This window comes from Oenanthe melanoleuca, chromosome 1A, assembly GCF_029582105.1.
Source record: "Oenanthe melanoleuca isolate GR-GAL-2019-014 chromosome 1A, OMel1.0, whole genome shotgun sequence".
In the NCBI taxonomy this organism is placed as follows: domain Eukaryota; kingdom Metazoa; phylum Chordata; class Aves; order Passeriformes; family Muscicapidae; genus Oenanthe; species Oenanthe melanoleuca.
Genome location: NC_079334.1, coordinates 41,997,944 through 42,017,919, shown reverse-complemented (window position 1 = coordinate 42,017,919; position 19,976 = coordinate 41,997,944). Strand labels below are relative to the sequence as shown.

The 19,976-nt window shown below is 37.3% G+C and overlaps 1 protein-coding gene across 3 annotated transcripts in view; it reads left to right on the top strand.

Annotated features, from left to right (window-relative positions):
* TMEM117 (transmembrane protein 117) overlaps positions 1–19,976 on the top strand; it is a 172,525-nt gene that overhangs the window by 70,344 nt on the left and 82,205 nt on the right. For all 3 annotated transcript variants that reach the window (XM_056481878.1, XM_056481877.1, XM_056481875.1), the window contains one exon: positions 207–306. In XM_056481878.1, coding sequence (XP_056337853.1) covers positions 207–306 — 100 coding nt within the window. The remainder of the gene's footprint in view (positions 1–206; positions 307–19,976) is intronic.

Genomic DNA, 19,976 nt, shown 5'->3' with positions numbered 1-19,976 from the left:
CAAAATCAAATTCACTTTTCATTTCTAATTGGAATCAACTAATATGGGTTCAGTTCTATGTCAAGACTCAGACCTAGCAGAAAAGTTATTATGAAAGCAATGGGAAATCTTTCACAGATAATCATAAATTTTGTCACTAATGCAAGTTCTTTGTAATTACATTGAGCAAATGTGTTTATCTTACATTTGTGTTCTTGTTTCCACAGTACATACATTATAACAGACTTCATGGGCATCAGGAATGAAAATTTTATGAAGGTAGCTGCAGTTGGGACTTGGATGGGAGATTTTGTCACAGCGTGGATGGTAAGGAACATAATTACATTTTAAAAGGAAAAGAATATGTTTGTTGCTTTCAAGGGAAAGAGGAGAGGACAGAAAACTCAATTTCTCTAAGTCAAGCGTTAGAGACCAGAAAAGTAAGAAGTTAACAAATGCATAATGGCAGGTATTCAATTGACAATCCAGAGGAGTTTCTGTTAAAATGTGTCAGAGTGATGTGTTTTTTTTTTTTTTGGTGAGTGGGAATTTTGCCATTTTCTTCTGCATGGTGGCCCTTCTTTTCTATGAAGTAGCATCACAATTTACTATCCTGTGAAACAGTGAGTAACAGCTAAAGATAAATAAGTCTAATGAAAAGAATTAGAAAGAGAAGAAAATTTAAACTGAAGGATGGGATAGAGAACAATGGAATGAGAGAAGAAAAGCAAGCCAGTTTCATGTCAGCATTTGAAGGTAGTCTGATGTGAAACTGATTCATTTTGTATCTAATTTAGGATTTAAATTCTAAATCAAATTTAGAAAAATAAAATTTTTGCTTGGATTATACTTGTTCTAAATGCTTTTTTCTGAAATATGTGCAAGCCAAAGATCGGCTTAGTAAAAGAGAACCAGAAAATGACAGCTAATTTTTCAGAACAAAATAAAGCATCTTCACATTTTAATTGTTCAGAAAAAGCATTTCTTAAACACAAAGTGATAAAAAGTAAATTTAATTATTTTTGAAGATTAGGTTTTTAAGATTAGTGTAAGTAACATTTTTAGCAATTGTATTTTAACAATGTCTTCTCCCCACCATATTTGAAACATACTGTACAACAGACAGAAGGGAATAAAAAAAGCATCAAGGATTTTTTCAGAATGTTGTGGAGTATGTGTCTGTGGTTTGTCCAAGACAAACTGTACTCTGTGGAATGGTGGCCATGAAAAGCAAGTACAGAGAAAATAATTTGTATATGCTCTACAGTAAGGACATCACAGAATTGGTGCCTTGACTAATGCTGACAATTAATCTGGACTTCTTATGAATTGGAAATAAAATTCATGGGTGTATACTTCTGAATACCTTTAGCTTGCATTTTTCTCATTGCCTTCCACATCTTTATTCCACTGTCAAAGAATACCTAAGCTGAATTGAGAGATATCATGTACCCCATGCATATGTGACTTAGGGCTCCAGTTATAGATTAAAGACAAGTTGCACTACATTAGGTAATGTGGGTTTTTTTCACTCCCTCTTTTCTTGTTTCCATAAAAAAAACCCTGTTATGTGTAACACTGTATAAAACATGGAAATGGTTGATGCAAAAGGCATGAGAATCCTGTTCATTTTCTGGGTACTCAAAGCCCTCTCAGCAGTGGAGTCACAATTGGATTGTGCCACAGCAGATTCCTGTGGCAGATGGAATTATCACTGAATAATGGGAGAGAGACTGGGAGAAACTGCAGAGATGGTTTGATTAGAGGAGACTGTTTGCTTAAATTAGTCTGGTTCTGTTAGCTTTCAGGAAGAGTAAAGAACATGGAATTGGAGGGTCAGTGTGTTTTGGGACATGCTTTGATTGCATGAGGAGAGTTAAGAGGTGTAGTGATTCATGTTTAGGTCTTCAGAGTGAAAGGGAATAGTGACATTGCTTCTGCAATGCAAATCTTGGCAGAGTGTATCAACCAGGCAAGGGAAATGACACTGTTCAAGGGCAGCTAAGCCTAGGAACGTCAAACAAAACTACAATTTCAGGTCTCTACCTGAATTAGTAAAAGATGAGATTGGATGTGTATTCTGGTGCATGGGCATGTACATTGGTGAAAATCATCTCCTGTGGCATCTAATTTATACAATCCATCTTATTCTATATGAACAGAAATTGCTGTGTTATTTATATTTGAATTTGCTTGACCTTCTGCTTATAAAGCCCAGCATGAAGTTGATGTCAAAGTAATATGAGTCTTCTGTGGTATTATATTTTGTGAAGTTTCCCCATCCTGTTTCGAAACAGAAAAGAAAAAACAAACCTGTAAAGGAACCTTTGCACATCTCATTCACAGCAGTATTTATATTTTCTAATGTTTAAGAAGTTTTTTAAAGAAACCATCCATCCATAGACTCCAAAGCAGCAGATAAAAGCAAAAATGTGGCCTTCACTTCACTGTGTTTGAACAATACCAGAATTAGGATCTTATGCCTTATTTAGTTGGAAACTTTGGGAATAAGCATAAAGAAAACAGATGGGATTCCATTTTAAAAATGAGTAATCAATAAAGAATGCTCATTCAATACTCCCCAGGACAGTGAGGAGTGGCTTATTGAATCAGGAAAGTGATTGAAATGGGAAAATATATTTTGTGTTGCTCTTTGTTTTGCATTGAAAGGGCAGAAGTAAGACTTTCTCCTCAACACTTCCTGGCTCACTGGCTAGTTTGGTGACAGGATCTGACACAATTTCTAATAAAATCAGCAATATTATTTCCATTGTGAAGAATGAGAATTGGGCCATTCTATGGGTGCACAGAACCTTCCCCTTTGTACCTCTGGACAGGAGCATCTGCTACTAATAAACATCTTTGCTGAATTCTGTAGGAAGTGTTAGATATTCTAAAGTCTCTGAAGAGGGAATGGGTTCAGTACACTGACTGTCTCTGCACTTTTCCCTCTTTGAAGCCATGGAAGTCTATCTTGCAATCTTGTACCTGCTTTGACATGCCCTCCTGCTCCCATGAAAAATGCACTGTCCTCAGGGAGAATGCTTTTGAGGCAGACACCATAGATTTTTGCACAGTAGGACACCTTGGAAGAAAGGCTGAATTCCACCAGACAAGGTTATGAACTAGCAATTATGGCTCCCTTCTGGGAAAGTGGAAGCAGGCTGAGGAAGGAGCTGATTTGAGGGCAGTCTCTGATGATTAGGGTGGCCTCTCTGTGAAGGTGAGCAGCCTGCTGCAGCTGTGTTTTTGTGAGGGGGACAGTCCTGAGCATGTGGGGTAGGGCATGCTCAGAGGATAGCTACAGGAGTGGGTGGCACTGAAGAGTGACACAGAGAGCAGTGTTGGCTTCAGACTCTCAAAACTGTTCCCTTTTGGTGATGGCTTTTTGGACTCTACAAAGGTTGGCCCTGAGCTGTGAACTATACTTGTACCACATGGAAGGCTTTGCTTACCCACTGCCATTGCCATTTGCATTAAAGACATATTTCTGCCTACAAACCCTACATACTTGTGTAAGAATCTAAAAGTTTAGAAGTTTGTTTTATCTTTCTTAGACATTGCTTGCTAGAATTATCAGAAGCTGAGGCAGTTGCCTTCAGCCAGTGTCTGGTACTGATCTCTATGAAGATACCAAGTTGATCCTCCTGACAAGGGATCCTATCCCTATTTATCTTCTTTCTGAGTGGTAATTTAGTTGAGGTTCTCTTTTCCCATGTTAGTTGCTAGGGAGAGCTGGGAACATTTGAGAGATCACTGAGCAGCAGAGAGTGTGCCTGCTCTTGTTATCGGAAACAATGATAAACTCTGGGGATGCTTTAGTTTGTTATTCATCAAACTAGTGTTTACCACATATGTACCAGCATATTCTTTTTAAAAAGAGAAGCCAGGAATTTTCTCATCACTGTGCTTTAGCAGAGCACTTGACACAATGAGTGTGAACTGAATCATTGTAGCAATTCCTGACTGTTCTTTTTGACACCTTTGCTTGATTTCAGTTTGACTTTTCCCTTGTGTGGGATGATGAAGACTTCTGGGACTATTTCTCTTCTATCATCTTAGCAGATGAATTAGCAGGAAGTTAGGAAGCAGTACTTCCAGCATAGTCTGGATGGCAGAGTGAGAGATCACTTTTGTTCTGCTGATCCAGTACTGACCAAGACACATGATATCCACTTGGATGGATGGATGAATAGATATGGAGGTAGAGACCTTCTGCCTAAGACTTTTTGTCAGGAATTAGTATTGGGATTTCAAAAGGTCTGTACTGAGTAGTGAATCTACACTTCCATTTCCTCATTAGTGGAACTGGATAGTGACTCCCATATATGTACAAGTTGCCTGGGCTTCTGTGAAGTCTTTTAGGGAAAGGAGTCACTTCATTAGGTGACATTCTGAAATACTTTTGGTGGAATGCTGCGCCCCTTGATAAAGATTATCTGATTTTATGCAAGAAAGATTTTCTGTTCTCTGAGATTTTCAGCATTAGCTGCAAAAACTCCAGGTTTTCAGCCTTATAATTCCAGGGGAAAACCTCACACCATTTTGTGTTCTGGCTTTACTAGTTGGGAAAGAAATAGATTTTGTCCATGTTTTTTTAAATTCACATTCTTCTGTTAAATATTTTTGTCTTCATCCTTTGGTGAAGAAACTTTCTGTATTTTCCCATTTTGTGTGATTACCGTGTCTTATCTGGGCAGTTCCAGTGTAACCAGTAGAGGGGCCTGGGGCTGGTTTGTAAACACACTAAAGGACTGAAACTTTCCTCAGGATTCCTAATGCTATTAACATCAGTAGTTGACAGGTTTAAGTTAATGGTTACTGCCATGCAAGGACACAGTAAATCTGTAGAGTTCTAAACCATAATGTTTGCTGTCACATGCATCATATTAGATCTCAGGCTATACCTGCAAAACAGCCCAGTTCCTCCACCTGGGCAGCCCAAAAATCCATCCAGACTAGTGTCCTGCCTCAAAATGTGACTATAAGCAGAAGCCACCCAGGAGAGTAAGAACAAGGCAATAGTATGTGGTAGGGTCCTCTAATGCTCTCCTGAAATGCATGCAATTTTGTGTATATAGTGACTCTTGATCTTAGATTTTTGCTCTTTTTTTTCACCACTTTGCATTCCACTATGAAGAATTTCATCTGCCATTTTATCCTCTAGGGACTTTCTTCCATAAGCACCTATCCTAATTCTTCACATCCAGCAAGCCATCATCCTTTTCACTGTGCATAAGTTAATATCATTATAAAGCTTTCTCACCTCACTGCTCATCCATTTTCCCAGGTTGCTTAGGAATATGATGAATAACTGCATCCCCTGCAAGAATCCCTATGGAACTCTGCTAATGACCTCCCTCCATTGCTAGAGCTGTCTGGCTAACCTACTTACCTTCTGTTCCCTGTCTTTTAATCAGTTATTTATCAACATAAAGACCTTCCCTAAAGCTCTGAGTGTTGAGTTTCCATAGAAGCCTGCGACGAGGAATTTTTCAAAAGGCTATTAGAAAATTCAGCTTTGCCTATTTCAAACACATCTCCTTTATCCATGAGTTTTGTTGACCTCATTCAGTAATTCTGTTCTGAAAAATCTCCATTCCTGTTGTTTACAGAGCCAGCCACTTAGCACTCCTTCTGCAGCCTCAGATATTCCCTCTGCCATTAAGGGGGTATTCTAACGATGTTGGCTGGCCCTGAAAGTGCTGTTTGTAGCAAAGATAAAGTCACAGCTCAGGGGCTGTGAATGTGTGAAAGAGTATGGAGCCATCTTCATCTGCCTTATCAGTGGAAGACAGTGAGCTTATTTCCTCATGTTCATCTTTCCTCATCATTACTTTCCTCTGTCCTTTTTCCTCAACACCTCTTTGTCTAATGGTATGGGCATCATTTTGCAGGTGAAAAAAAATTAAGCTGTGAGTATTTTGTTTTGCATGTTCTTGCATATAGCAGAATATTCAGCACAGCCTGAAGATGGCTGTTGCTGTTATCTCAAAGACAGAAATGTCACTGCTTGTGGTAGACCTATATTCTGAGCATGGGCCTGGATTCCATGTTTCAGAGAACATCAGCTGTAGATACATAACCTCCCTTTCCTGAAATCTTATGTAGTCTATGGGTTCCTTTGGCTGAATAGTGGGCCCCTTCAGAAGTTTTTGATATTTTCATAATTAGATGGAATTGTTGAATCATAATTTTGAGCATAGAGACACATGTCTGCTAAAGTAATTGTTTGAATCTGAGCCCCTCTTGGTCTTGCTGAGAAACACCTTTGTTTTTTTATCCCCTACTGCACAAACAGTGGACACAATCTAATTGCTGTAGTTTAGGATAGAATTACTCAACTGGCCCAAATATATTCTCAATTGACACTTCATTTTGGCTTTGTAAATGCTGTTCTGGTGTTTCTTTATAAAATACAAGCATAGCAATCTAATACACTCTACAGTGTAGGGTGAAGGAATGAAGCCCATGCATTACATGCTAATAAACTCATCACTTGCTGTTTTTGTCTGGTAGATACCTGATACCTATAGAATATGTCTTGTGTACTTTCTTCTTTATTAATTTTTGTGATAAGAATAGGTGTTTACTTATTGCCATTAAAACATTTTTAATGGCTTGTAATTTCTTGGCAAGAATTTTAAAAGTATTTGGAGATATTTGCTTTTGACTGTTGCCTCTGTGATCATGACAAACAACATTTATTTGTAGAGTAGGATAGCAAGCTATACAATGATTTCGAAGTGCTTTCTTTATATCCATTAAGAGAGAATGTTATTCTTGTCCTCTTTTGCTGAGATGTAACCATCTATGTCAACATCCTAGAGTAATGAAGGGTTCATTACCACTCTGCAGAAACTAGATTAATTTACCTCTTTATTTTATTTAATCTTGAAATGTATGTGTTGCTAGGGCATGTTCACACAAAGTGAGAAACGTTGATGCTGGAAATACTGTCATATTGCTGAAAATATCAGGTACACTAAATTATTGCAGTGAAAATACATAGAAAAGAAAATAATAGTTGACTAAAAAATGAAGGCTACTTTAGTACAGGGAAGGATGCTAGTATAAAAATCTATGTTGAAAGAAAACATAACATCATCATTAAAAATAATAAATTTCCAGGATTTTGTATTTAACTTTTAGACTAAAATAATAGACAAAAATGTTCACACTTAAATTTACATGATTCTTGGTAAGTAATTCTTCTATCCAGGAAATTCTTTTTAGCAAGAAATAGTGTATTGGTTTATTTGCAAGCAATGATGAATCCAATTTGATGCACATTACAAGGTAGTTTGAAGAGTCAGGAATCTTGAATGACTGGCACCTTTTTTAACTCATGCCTCTGTCAAGGATTGGGCATGACAATTTAGATTATGATCCATGTCAATCTTCTTGATTGTTTCTGTTCCACTGGCATATCAAATGACAAAATACAACTGTAATTGAATTTGCAGCAGCATCCGAAGTGCCATACAGATAACAATTCTGCTGTTCTTGAGTAGTGGAAATGAAATTGAACTATGAAACATGAACTGGAAGGAGCAAAATGGATGAGACCTGTTCCTAAACTCACTTGCCAGGGTTGCAGAAAAATGTGACTAACAACATTATTAGTGTTTCTTTCCATTCAGAGAGGCATACAAAAGCCAGTTGCCCTTCTTGTTCACCTGTGTATCTTGTTTTGGTTTTCATTCCTTTTCTTAGAGGCCAGTCCAGTTGCAGAAACATTCTGTAGCTACTGTCTCTATCTCCAGATGATAACCACAAATAAATTCATCAGCACATTAGCAGTCCAAATATATCCAGTCATATGAGACCTGCTAATTTTGTTTTTTCCACTTTCTGGGGCATGAATGTGCTCATATCCTACTCTGCTTCATGACTGCCACTTAGTTATATAAGGTGGAGTGTGCCTGGTGTCATCTGAGTTCATCCAATCATCCCATCAAGTCAGATTGCACTATTATTTATTCATTGATTGACGGTGTTGCCATCTGTTCATATGCTCTAGATTATAATTATCTGCCTTTTCAAGCTTGATCTTTTTTTGTATTCCCCTGTTACTTTGTCATTTCAGTTCTGACCAGGCATTGCCAGAGGTGTTACTTCATCCCTGTCTGTTTCCCATCCAGGGAGTTTCTTCAACTCATTTTTGCAGCAGTTACCTTGGTTGATGACCATTTTTTGGCTCTAAAACATGTGCTTAGTATATCTAGCAGTAAAAGCCTCTGGATGGCTTTTGAAGAAGGCCACAGCTAGCTCTACCTCAGAGCTCAAGGGTAAGAAATGCAAACCCCAAAGCTGGGCCCCAGTATATCTCCTAGTGTTTCTCCAAAGCAGCTACTGACATCTTTCAATGGCAAGCAAACGCAATGGGAGTGCTTTCCAATAAGTGTTACATTTTCACAGCTATTTTTTTTAAATATCCATGCTTAGGAACTCATACACAAGCTAATTTTTGTGACCTTGTACACTTTTCTTGCAGTCTGGATCCCATCTAAAAATACAGAAAGGGTCATATCAAATATTAATAAGGGAAATTCTGTTTTCCAAATATCGTAGAAGTCAAGGCAAGCTGTAAGAGAAGCTATGTCTTCCTGCAACTCAAATCTTGTCTGATTGATGTGTATTGTAGCTTCAAGCAGCCATACAGCTATAAATGACACTGAGGGTCCCCTATTTTCTCTTCCTCGTTCTCATACTCTCCTTTGCTCTTTTTCACGTGAAATGTTATTTGCTTCTTGATGATATTTATGCAGCAGATCTTGATATATCCTGGTTACATGTATTTAGAAAATGAAGTCAGAGTAGCACATAAATGAAAGTAACTATGCAGCAATTCTGCATTCTGACATGATGTACTGCTTGGAAATGGTGTGAATGAGTGGGTGTCAGATGTGCTGGAGAAGTGGGACTCTAGAAATAACATGTTCTTACTGAAGATCTTTGAGTGCAGATGGCAAATGTGTAAACTGTTGGAGTGTCTAAGATGGACACTTCCTCTCTGGAACAGTCTGATTCTGGATGAGATTGCAGCACAAACTGTTTTCACTGACTGGGGGAAGAAAATACTTTTCTTTCTGGAACTGAAATCGGAAAAATCACCTCAATATATCAGCTAAGATGTGCAATGAGAACCTCTATGATGAAATGGGGAGAGATGGTTTAAAAAGTATTATGAGAGGACTACTGGACTATGTATGCACATTTAGCTGAAGATCTTTACTGGATTAAATATATGGTGAAGTAAGATCTTCTGTATCCACAGGGAGAGATTAGCAGCAGATGGCAGTGGTACACAGCAATACATTTCTTTAATTCTGAATTCATTCAGGATCTGTGGGATGAACTATTAGACACTGTGTAAAGGGAAGAAAGAAAAGAAGTATGTTCTATTATGAAAAAACATATCACAGCACTCATGCCTAAAATAATGTTGAGAATGTTGTACATGATCCATTCTTCTCTACTAGGATGAGGAGGGTTAAAACTGGTAAATTAAGGAAGATGCTATTGCAGGTATTAAATTGCATAATTTTTATGGTGGGTGTTTAGCTGAGAAACTTTATCTCTGATGCTGTTTTGTAGAGAAAATGTGTTTAGATATGTTTAGAAAGTAGTGCCCTAAACACTCAAGTTACCAGAATACTACCAGACTCATTTTGTCTTGCATTATGCCTATAAATGGAAGATTATTCTCACAACAGATACAGTACCTTAAAAATTGTATTGCATGTTGTCATAGGTCAACTCAACCCGTGATATATCATCAGAGCAATTAAACAAGTGCTTGAGCAAATGCAACACAGAGTTATTTTTCCTGTGCAGTACTGCACAATATATGAATTGTAATATGGTGTGAGAAGTCTTCCTTAACAACCCTGCTATGAACCCTGAATTGAATTAATCAAGGAATCCTGAATTGTAAGTGAAATCACTAACTCTATCTTGCATGTATGGAGAAATCATAGAAACTGTCAAACTTAGACTTATCGTACTCCAGCCAGAAGGTCATTTTTTTGATATCCATACTTGTGGTTGTGCTCAACAAAGAATGAAAATTCAGTATGTTCTAACCAAGTTTCTACAGAAAAAAATCAGATAGGTTGGCTTCCAAAAGCTCTTTGCTGTCAAAACCCAAGTCCAACTTCGGTGCAATTCTGCTGATTGTATCCAACTTAAGATATACAATTGCTTCTTAAAAACTGAGATATTAAAAAGTTTCAATGGATTTGAATTAAAATTCATTATAAGACTTCATTTAATAGAAAGCACTCAGTAAAATGAGTCTAATCTCTTCTTGCTCTCTTTTTATTGTTATTTTACATTATTTGAAGTGGGAACTTGAAGTACTTGTTTTAATGGATAGAGAGATTGCCGAGTTTCACTTAAACTTTTCTAAGTACTTTTAAAACCTCCATTAAAAAGCTATTTTTGTAATTTCTTGCAGTACTATGCTTCTCCAAATCACAAAAGAAATCACTGCCTCCTACACTGGCAGCAATAAAAAAGGTTTTGCATTTTGCAGACACTAGGGATTGATCTTTATAGCAACTCATGGAGATACGAATGCTAATATGCCCCTGTTTTACAATAGAGAGCTGAAACAAAGGAAAAGGGACAAGAAAAAAGGGAATTGGTGATAGAGTTGAGACGAGACAAGACCCTGCTCTCAGTTTTGTATTCAATCTCATCCCTGCTTTCCTCAAATCTTTAAGGGAAGTTCTTTTTCTTTATCCCTACTGATGGCAGCATTCTAAAAGGTATCTGCCTCTGCAAAGATGCTGAATAATTTCTTCTATGGAGAACTGCAGTGGAATTTATGGGCACTGGAGATACTTCCAAGTGGTGAATGCCCAGGACTGTGCTTTTCTTTCCCCTGGCTTCAGCAGTGTGTGAGCTCAGAGTACATGGATTTTTCTATGATGGTTTTTCTGGGCTCATTTCTGGCCTGCTTCTTTTCTGTATTTCTTTTATAAATTGTATATAGCTTGTAGAAGTGTGCCAAAGGGATGAAGTTCCTACTAATGTGTGGTTGTGGAGAATCAAGGCATGTATTCCCTTTCTCTTAACTTGAAGATGTTTCTTGACACAAAATTAGTTTTACCACCCAACATCCCAATTTTATTGTAGAGAAACAACCTAAGTAGAGTTATTAGACAACATAATCTATTTCCTAATGGATGGAGTCCTATCAGGAGCATTATCAGAATGAGTACAAATCATGCAGGTGTGATTACACTGGTGAATCACTTGCAAAGGTCCAGCACTAGTGCAAGGCTCAAGTTGCAGCACTTACATGTTGTAGTAGGCAGGACCATAATTTTCAGACTGCAGACATATTTTGCATACACTTCCTTTTGTATCTTATAGACTTTCAGAATACCCATGGCAGATGAGGAACAGGTTTTATATTTGTATGATTTTACACTGTGCTTTACTGGGGTCAACACTTGACCCAGAGAATGAAGGTAGGATCTGTGTGACCAAATAGTGGTTTGGTCTCAGAAGTGGTAAGATTTACATTTAGACAGCTACAGATATTGATATTTTATTCTGAGCTGATTTCCTGGGTTGTTTTATTAATCAATGAAGAGTAAAAGGCCTGCTATGTCATTGGAGTATATTTGACAACTAAAATGATGCAAATAAATCACATTGTAAAACCACTTATTTCTCTCCACTGGTAATAAAGGAATTATAATAAAGGAATTATAATAAAGGAATTATAAGGTTTGGATTTAGATATAAGGTAAGATTTAGATATTTACATTCAAAGTATTAAGGTTTTGTGTCTTGGGAAAAACCAGGACAATTATATAGGGGGTATAGAAATGCCAGAAATTGTCCTACAAACTAGCAGAGTTAAAATATGTAATGGTTAACTGTTAAACATCCCTTGAGAATTAAGAAAGGTAAAGGAGTACTTCCAGAGTGTCAAGGCTTTTCTGATGAAACATTAGAAGAACTTCACATAAAGTCAGAAGTTCATGCAGCAGTGAGTAAATTAAACCATAACAAAAATAAACCAGCAAGAGTCCACATGCAGCAGCAGTGTAACATCAAGGATTGTATGGACAGTAATGAGAACAAGCATATCAATGCATCCTCCAGAACTTTAAATTTTACCTTGAAGTTAGGAAAATTGCTAAGAAGAAATGTTATTTCAAGACTCATTTCAAAGGATATTGGGCATTAATAGATAAAATCATTTGTGCACATGTGTGTGCTCCTGAAAGGCAGCATTTTGTGTTCTGTTGTTACTGATACAAAACAGCCTTAATCTTTATAAGGCAATTGAAGGCAAACTTTTATGACTAAGCTGATCTGTGGCCACAGAAGGCTTTGGCACATTGATTTCCCCTGAATTTCCTGTCCTGTGGTGATTTCCATGTATATTCTCATTGGCATGACCAAAGCCAGACTGGCCCTGAACCATCTCCTAAGTTTGTTCATGCTTTGCTAATCTACTGTTTTTTATTGATTTAACATATTTACAAGGTTATCTTATGCTAGTTGGTAGAGGAAGGACGATTAAATGAGTTGAGGTAGCATGAAGGGCCTGAATCAGCCACATGATGCTCAAAGCCAGATACTTGGGAATGATTTCAGAACACATACCAGCAGTGGCTGACTATTCCTCTGTGAGGTCATATCTCTGACTTCTTGTCTGGTCAACTCTATACCTTCTTTCTCCTTTGGAAATGCACAGAGATTTGGAGCTGAAAATACAGTGTAGTGATCCCTCCAAGCCACTCATTATGTAGTGCTGCCCTGTTGGGTTATTGAAGATGTTTGGCACTCACTGGAATAAACCCTTATATTGCAAAAATGGAATCTGAATTACTAACAATTAAAAAAAATACAGTTATTTGACAAGAAGGGATAATAAGGAAGGTACTGAGAATTTAACTGTAATGTGGGGTTTGTATTAAAAGCTCTGAAATCTAACCATTGAATGATGCTGTCTCTAATTGTTACCTCAAAAATCAGCTTTTCCCTCTTAAGTTACTTTTTGTACTCATTGTTTGTCATTCATTTCAAACTGTAGATGCTAAAAAAAGATTGTCTTTTTCTATTCTTATTTCTGTGTGTCAGTGTTCTGGGACATTCTGAGTGGCTCCCAAATATCTTTTATTTCTGGTTCTTCCTGTCCCTCTTCCTGCTGTTATGCTTTCTGTGCACCACACAATATCTTAAACTCCTCATATTTCCTTCTGTGTTCATAATTTGTTCATTCTGAATCTCTTGCCCAGTATTTTTACACTGAACAGCCTCTCAATGAGCATGCACTTCAGCTCTTTCACATGGAATTAAAATTCTAAACACTTAATTAACGATGACTTAATCAAACTATTTCTTTATTGTACTTCTGTCTTTTGTGTTTCATTTTTTGACATGTGTGATATAAAAAAGGTACTGGCTGTCTTTCACTGGCTGTTTGTGTGGGGTTTTGCAAACTACAACACTAAGGCTGTGCTGCAATAATAAACATTAATGCTGATTGAATTTTTTAGAATTAGCACAATTGCTTCAGTCTCCTCTTGTATCACGGGCAGTGGAGTAAGTCCTGCACATCCCTATGCTTGCTGTTTTCTTGTTGCCATGATCTGGTCTGTTTTGAGGCTCAGAGGGGGCAGTGTACAAGCTTACAGCTCTCACTTTCACCAAGGACTGTCCTTGCTGTGCAATCCTGATGAATATTTTCTGGTATCTACATGCTCCCCTTCAGCCCTGGAGAGAGCTCTCTGTCAGATGGGTCAGTGCTATGTAGAAGGTTGAATCCCTTTACTGAGGTTTTAATCCATGCTCTATCAGACTATACAAAAGAAACTGAAATTAGGAGATTTACAGGAATACAGCAGGGGCATGACCACAGCAATCTGCTAGCCAGTTCTAATGGCTGTAGTTTTATAAGACTGTTAAAGGAAGTTGCAGGAGACAGCATAGGCTGAATTAACCCTAGCTGTGACTTTTGTCTGTGCAGAGTTGCATGAGGTGGGCGTGGGTGAATGTGGTCCTTTCTCTGTGGTTAAACTACACTTTTACACCTGCTTTAAGTAATGAAGCACAAATGCTGGTGACATACATTCACTGCAACATGGTAATGTAGGGCAGACTTGTCAGAGAAAACTCAGATTGGCATTAGAAATTTTGATTTATTAAATAAAATTAATTTCTAAAACATAATGCATTTCAGGCTAAGGTATGCAATTGCAGCAAATGATCAGTTCATGTTTGAAAGAGGAGTAGATTGAATTGCTTGTATTTAAATAAAAAATAAATTCTAAAACTCAGTAGCAGCACAGAAAAATGTACTCACTTCACTGCATTTGCTTGTGGACAGTTCATTAATGAACATTACTAGACAGCAAAACATGTAAACATTACAGAAGCCTTCAATGTGCCATCCATGCAGCTATAGCTTGTGAACCTCTGTGTAAGGTGTCCTAACTATCAGCTGGGTGTCCTAACTATCAACTATTAGTACTGATAAAGTCAGAAAAACATTTTATTACTGATGACGTTAGAGCCAAGATATTTTTAAAAGAAAAGTCTGATTTCACACACACTTTTATAATAATTCAACTGCACCCTTATCAAAACTAGTTTGACAATGTGAGAATTATCATCCCACAACCCTTACAGCAGTATTTGTGTAAAAGTAATGTACAGATCAAGCCCACAAACCAGTAAATTCGCAGGAGCCCTTTAAAAGTTTTCAGAGAGCTCCCACTCCTTGTGCTGTAGCACCAGTAGCTGCTGCTGTGGTTTCAGTTCACTTATAAACATTTAATCCAGCCCCCAGCATCATTGCATGAGGTCACTTGAGAGAAAAATTGAATTATTCATTGTATTTAAAATTTTTTTTTAACTTCAAATGTTGAAGAGTTCACAGTCTATTTTATGTAATGTACTGAATTACTTCAGAGAGCAGCGTTGATTTTGTTCTTGGGGTTCTGCTGCTGTCCATAAAGCATTTAGGCAGTGTTTTTGTAGTGTATGATGTCAGAAATGTAATCCCTTGAGTGAATTATACACATTTGTATTTGTATTCGTGCCAGGTCATCTTATTACCCCAAAGTTTTTACTCAGTTCAGTTTCTTCCACCAGCTGACATGTTTTTGAACTCTGTGCAGCACTTTTCTTCAGTAACACCTATCTCAGTTAATGATAAAGTCCCAGGATTGAGGGGTGACATCATGATAGTAAGAAAAGGGTGTCAAAATTTCAGTCTCATTCTTTCTGATTCTAATAACTGTTTATGACAGCCTGTACTATTTTTCTTTCTGATGCTGAAAACACTAGTTAAAGTGAATTAAATTTTCTAAGACTGAATGTTCCTTTGATTTTTAAAAAAATATTCAAGAGGATACTTTTCTGTCCATCTGAAGCACTGCACTGTTTAAAACACAGCACTTCTAAGTGAGTTGCTTTGAATTTCCTATCACTGTTGATCTCCCCAAAGTAAAAGTACAAGTACTTTACAGGAGAAGGAGAGAGAAGTGTTTTTACTGGTGGTAAGGACCATTGTCTTTCTTGGGAAAGAATTTGAATTGTAATCACCAATAATTCTAATTCAATGAGCAAGAAATTGGGAAGAATGACTTGAAATTCACTTTTTGGTATTTTTCATTGGTTTCAATAGAGAATACATTTGAGACAGAGTAGGTAGGTAGTTTTCTATGCTTTTTGCTAGTCTAGGAACCACAATTATTAAAGTATTACACCTCTCACTATGTGTGTCTGTTTTTTATTTACACCTGGCAATGATTATCGCTGAAGACTGGCATCCAGTCCATCCACCCATTCTGCAGGGTTCAGTTTGGTGGGGCAGAAACTTACTTGGTGAAGGTCTGAGGATTTCAGCTGGTGAGATTTAGTAATTTCCCTCTCTTCTGAATGAAACTCTCACCAAGATTTAACTTCTGTAAAGTTAGTTCTTCTGCATTGCTGAGCTTCTTCCCTTGGCTGACAGCTTCATTGTTCCAAGGGAACAGAGCTGTCAAAAAAGGTCATCACTGCAGAGGGGATGGAAATCTCTCAAGTACCTAAGGCCAGTCCCACTGAGAGTTTTGAGGACCATGGCAATAACCTCCACCTGGACTCTGCAGTCGTGAGGGAGCTGGTGCAGAGACCAGCATGGCAGAATGATGCATTCACAGTGGCTTGTGTTGCTAAGCAGACTAGCAGCTGCTTTTGTAGCAGTGGGAGTTCTTTTCACAGTATGTATTTTTCAGTCTTGGATACTATGAGATGCAGTAATCAATCTGGAGGTCATACATTTGTGGAACCCTGCTGCCAAGTCTCTGTCTGATAGATTCTGAAGAGTAGTATGTTTTTCAGTACTTCATTCAATAACAACTTGATGTTTAGTTAAGGGGGCAGATTTCCTTCATTTCTTTGCGGTCTTTGTTGGGAGTGAAGAGGAAGAAGTAGTAGTTTAACAGGATTTAGGAGTAGTTCTTGTATTCCATCTATCCCATACATCTTCAGAATTCTCAGTTTCCATGGGTGCAGATTGAGGTTTATGGGTTCCCCACTTTGCTCATATGATGGCAGCTGTTGATTAGGTTAAGAATTTCCTGTTAAGAGCTGCAGTTCAAATTTGTCTCTCTATTCATGTCTGTGTAACTAAGGAGCAACAGCCTGTCTGTATTGTGATTGTTTTCTGTGCTTCTCCAATATTTTCTTTAGTTTTTAATTTGCTGGAAAATAACAACTAGAAAGTATTTATATTAAAGCAATTGATGTTTTGAGGAAAAAACCATGTGTATCCTTTTTCTAAATGAAAAAAGAGGAGACTCACAAGAATGTCTGACAGCTAGACTAACTACTCTGTGCAAACAGTTTTCTTGTTATACTCCTGAAATATTTTTATACAGAGAAGTTAACAAGACCTTGAAGGATTATTCAAAATCATGTTTCTGCAGAGAATGTATAGAAAGTGAATAAAAGGAAGAAAACACACTATCACCTCTGACATTACTGTAGCATTTTATGCATGTGCCTGCACTGGCTTCTGTTGATAACAATAAGCAAATCACTTATTTTCAAGTCTTTGTGCACCTTACTGACTTTTATAGGCAGCCTACCAACCCTTCATTCATCATAAATGTTAAAATCCAGGAGAAAGAACTTTTTGTGATTAGAAAGGACATGGAAATTCAAGGTAAGGAATATGCCTCCTGGGCTGTGTTCAGCAAGCCAACTTGCTAACTTAACATTGCACTGCAGCACCTATGTACTAATGATTACTGCCTGTGCTAATAACTAAAAGGTGTTACAGGCAATGCACTTAGCATTTTCACTTTCATGGTAGAAGGTTGCAAGTATATTTTGAAAAACAAGAGCATGGGAATAGGGAAACCTAGCCACAACACAGCTGTGGGTGTTGAATTAGTTACACAAGTCACCCCATTGCATCTTGGTATATCATAATTCTGCTGCATTCTCTTGCCTTGTCTGCAAAGATAAAGCTTGGAGACAATTAACTGCACCTACTGAGGAATTCAGTAATAAGCTCAGAAGAATAATAAAACTGTGTTTAAGTCAATAGCTTAAAGGAAACAGCTGTACAAGAGCAATGGTTTTGAAACAGGGTGTATCTTGACAGAAGCTCAGATCCCATATATTTCAGCCTTGTTCATTTGTCAACATAAAGGCAAGATAAAACCTTGTGGGATTAAGTAAACTCCACAGCTAAAAATACAGTTTGACACTCCTTGTAGACACATGACAAGTCTACAAAGATAAGATAGAGATAGTCTTTTCATCCAGAAAAGAATACTTTTTAAGGAGGGTGAATGCTTTTATTGAATTTAGATTCAAGCAGTGTAGTATTAGTACTTTCAAGTAATTTTAACCAGATGTTGCACTTTTCTTCTTTTCAGAATTTACGAATACAGATGGTAAGGAAATCATGCATGAAATACTTCTAAATAGAACTTTTAATTAATATTTAGAAACTATTCTGCAGTTGGCATGATTTCTAAAATAGTTTATCTAATTTTTTTAACTGTGTTGCATTATTGGAATTTAATTTTGTTAATGAAGATTTTCTTTAATTTTGAGTTCTGTATTTCATATGTACTTTTCAGCAACTTTCTAGCATACATGTCCCTAAATTGAGCATGCCATCACCATTGATGCCAGTTGTGCTATATACATTACATATTGTTAATGAGGAACAGTGACAGGAGCCCAGTGTCAGATCTGTAATTTGTGGCAAACAAATCTGATGAGAGTGCAATAAAATGTGACTGGAAAGTCTGACTGCCTTGTGAAGGACAAGAATGCAGGAGGAACAGTTAAGTCTAGGCTGAATTCTATTCTCTTTTAGGTGTATATAAAATAAGGGTCCTTCTTGACATACAATCACATTAATGGACTTGCCCTAGTCTGTGCAATGAGAGCAGAATTCAGCCCTTTCATCCTTTTTCACGGTAACTTTCCACTGATTTTGGCATGATGCAGTTCCTGAGTCAGAACTGCTGTTAGCCTTCAAAATGAGCAGAAGGTATTTTGGGCTCCCGTGTGAATCATAAATTTCTCCATTTTTGTTTTTGTTTGGCAAAGACATTTCTATTGCCGTGTGTAGAGCAGCCGAGACTTTTCTTCCACATCAAACATAAAAAAGTTAACTTTGCAAAGGGCATTTCCAGAGAGATATATTATACCTTTCATGCACATGCAAAATCCTGGATTTTTCTGGGGAGATTCTCACCCTAGTTCACCCTCCAGTAGGTATCTGGATGGTAAAACATACTTCCATTATCTGCTGCATTTGCAGTATCTTATTACTAACATCCCAACAAACAAAAGAAAGGATGTTGTCCTTGGGAAGCCACAGCTACACCTCACCAGTCCAGGTGTGTGAACCTCATTGCTCTTAGAGGAATGAAGTTTGCACATTTGTAACTGGAGCTGCAGGTGTTAGAAATTACACTTTTTGCCTGGCAGATTGACAGCAACTTGATATGATGGTGATGCCTTGAAGAGGGGATCAAACAACATTGCTGTTTATCAGTCTGAATTCTGAGAGCTGAGTCAGAGCTTGAGGGTATGTAGGAGCAGAAAAGCAGAAAGGTAATTTGAAGCTTTTACTGTCCCCTCATGCCCAGGTGAGACTAGGGATCTGGGCCAAGAAATCCTGCTAGCTTAGAAAATGATTTTAAATGAAAGCACATTAGACTCTTTTTCACACAGAAAACGAATAGACAAAGCTGTCTGCAAAGACAGCTCCAGCAAAAAATAAAGCATTTCCAAAATATGCCCATAATTTGATATTTACTGTGATGAAAAACCAATGAAATCTCCAGTATAGCAAACTGGTAGAGCTGTCTGAAAATTGCCTGTGAACTCGAACAGCTGGAATTAAATGGGTTTTGTTCATTTCCCTTCCTTAACATTTCTATGTGGTTGGTACTGCTTATCTGTTTGGTTTTGGTGGGTTTTTCTGCTTTTTTTTTTTTCTTCTTTATCCTGCAGGATAAAAGCAGCATATTCTTATTGTTATGATGATGTGGAGACCAAACAAAAGTCTAGAAATGAAGATAGTCATGGCCATGCAGAACCTTTTAAAATGGCTTTTTCAGTGTTCTGTTACTACCCCTCAGTTTCAGATATTGCAACTAGACATGATCCAGTCATATGAACCTTCTCCATCAGCTTCAGTACAAAGTCAGATGGCTTAAAATGGTGCCAAAATCTTTGTTATTTTGGTCTCAGGAAGCCAAATATAGATTTTTAAAGCCCTCAATTTTATTCATAAATGGAAAATTTTCATGAAACAATGTAAGCTATAGGAATCTCTTGCTAGTCATATTCCAGCTGACAATCTATTCCTAATTATTGTGCCATAATATTTATTGTTGGGTTTCTAATTGACAGTGCAGTTAATGAGAAAAAAGCATAGTCAGAAACCACAGGATATATTTTCAAGATGGAATTTTGTTGTTATCATGCTACAAAAAAGAAAGAAA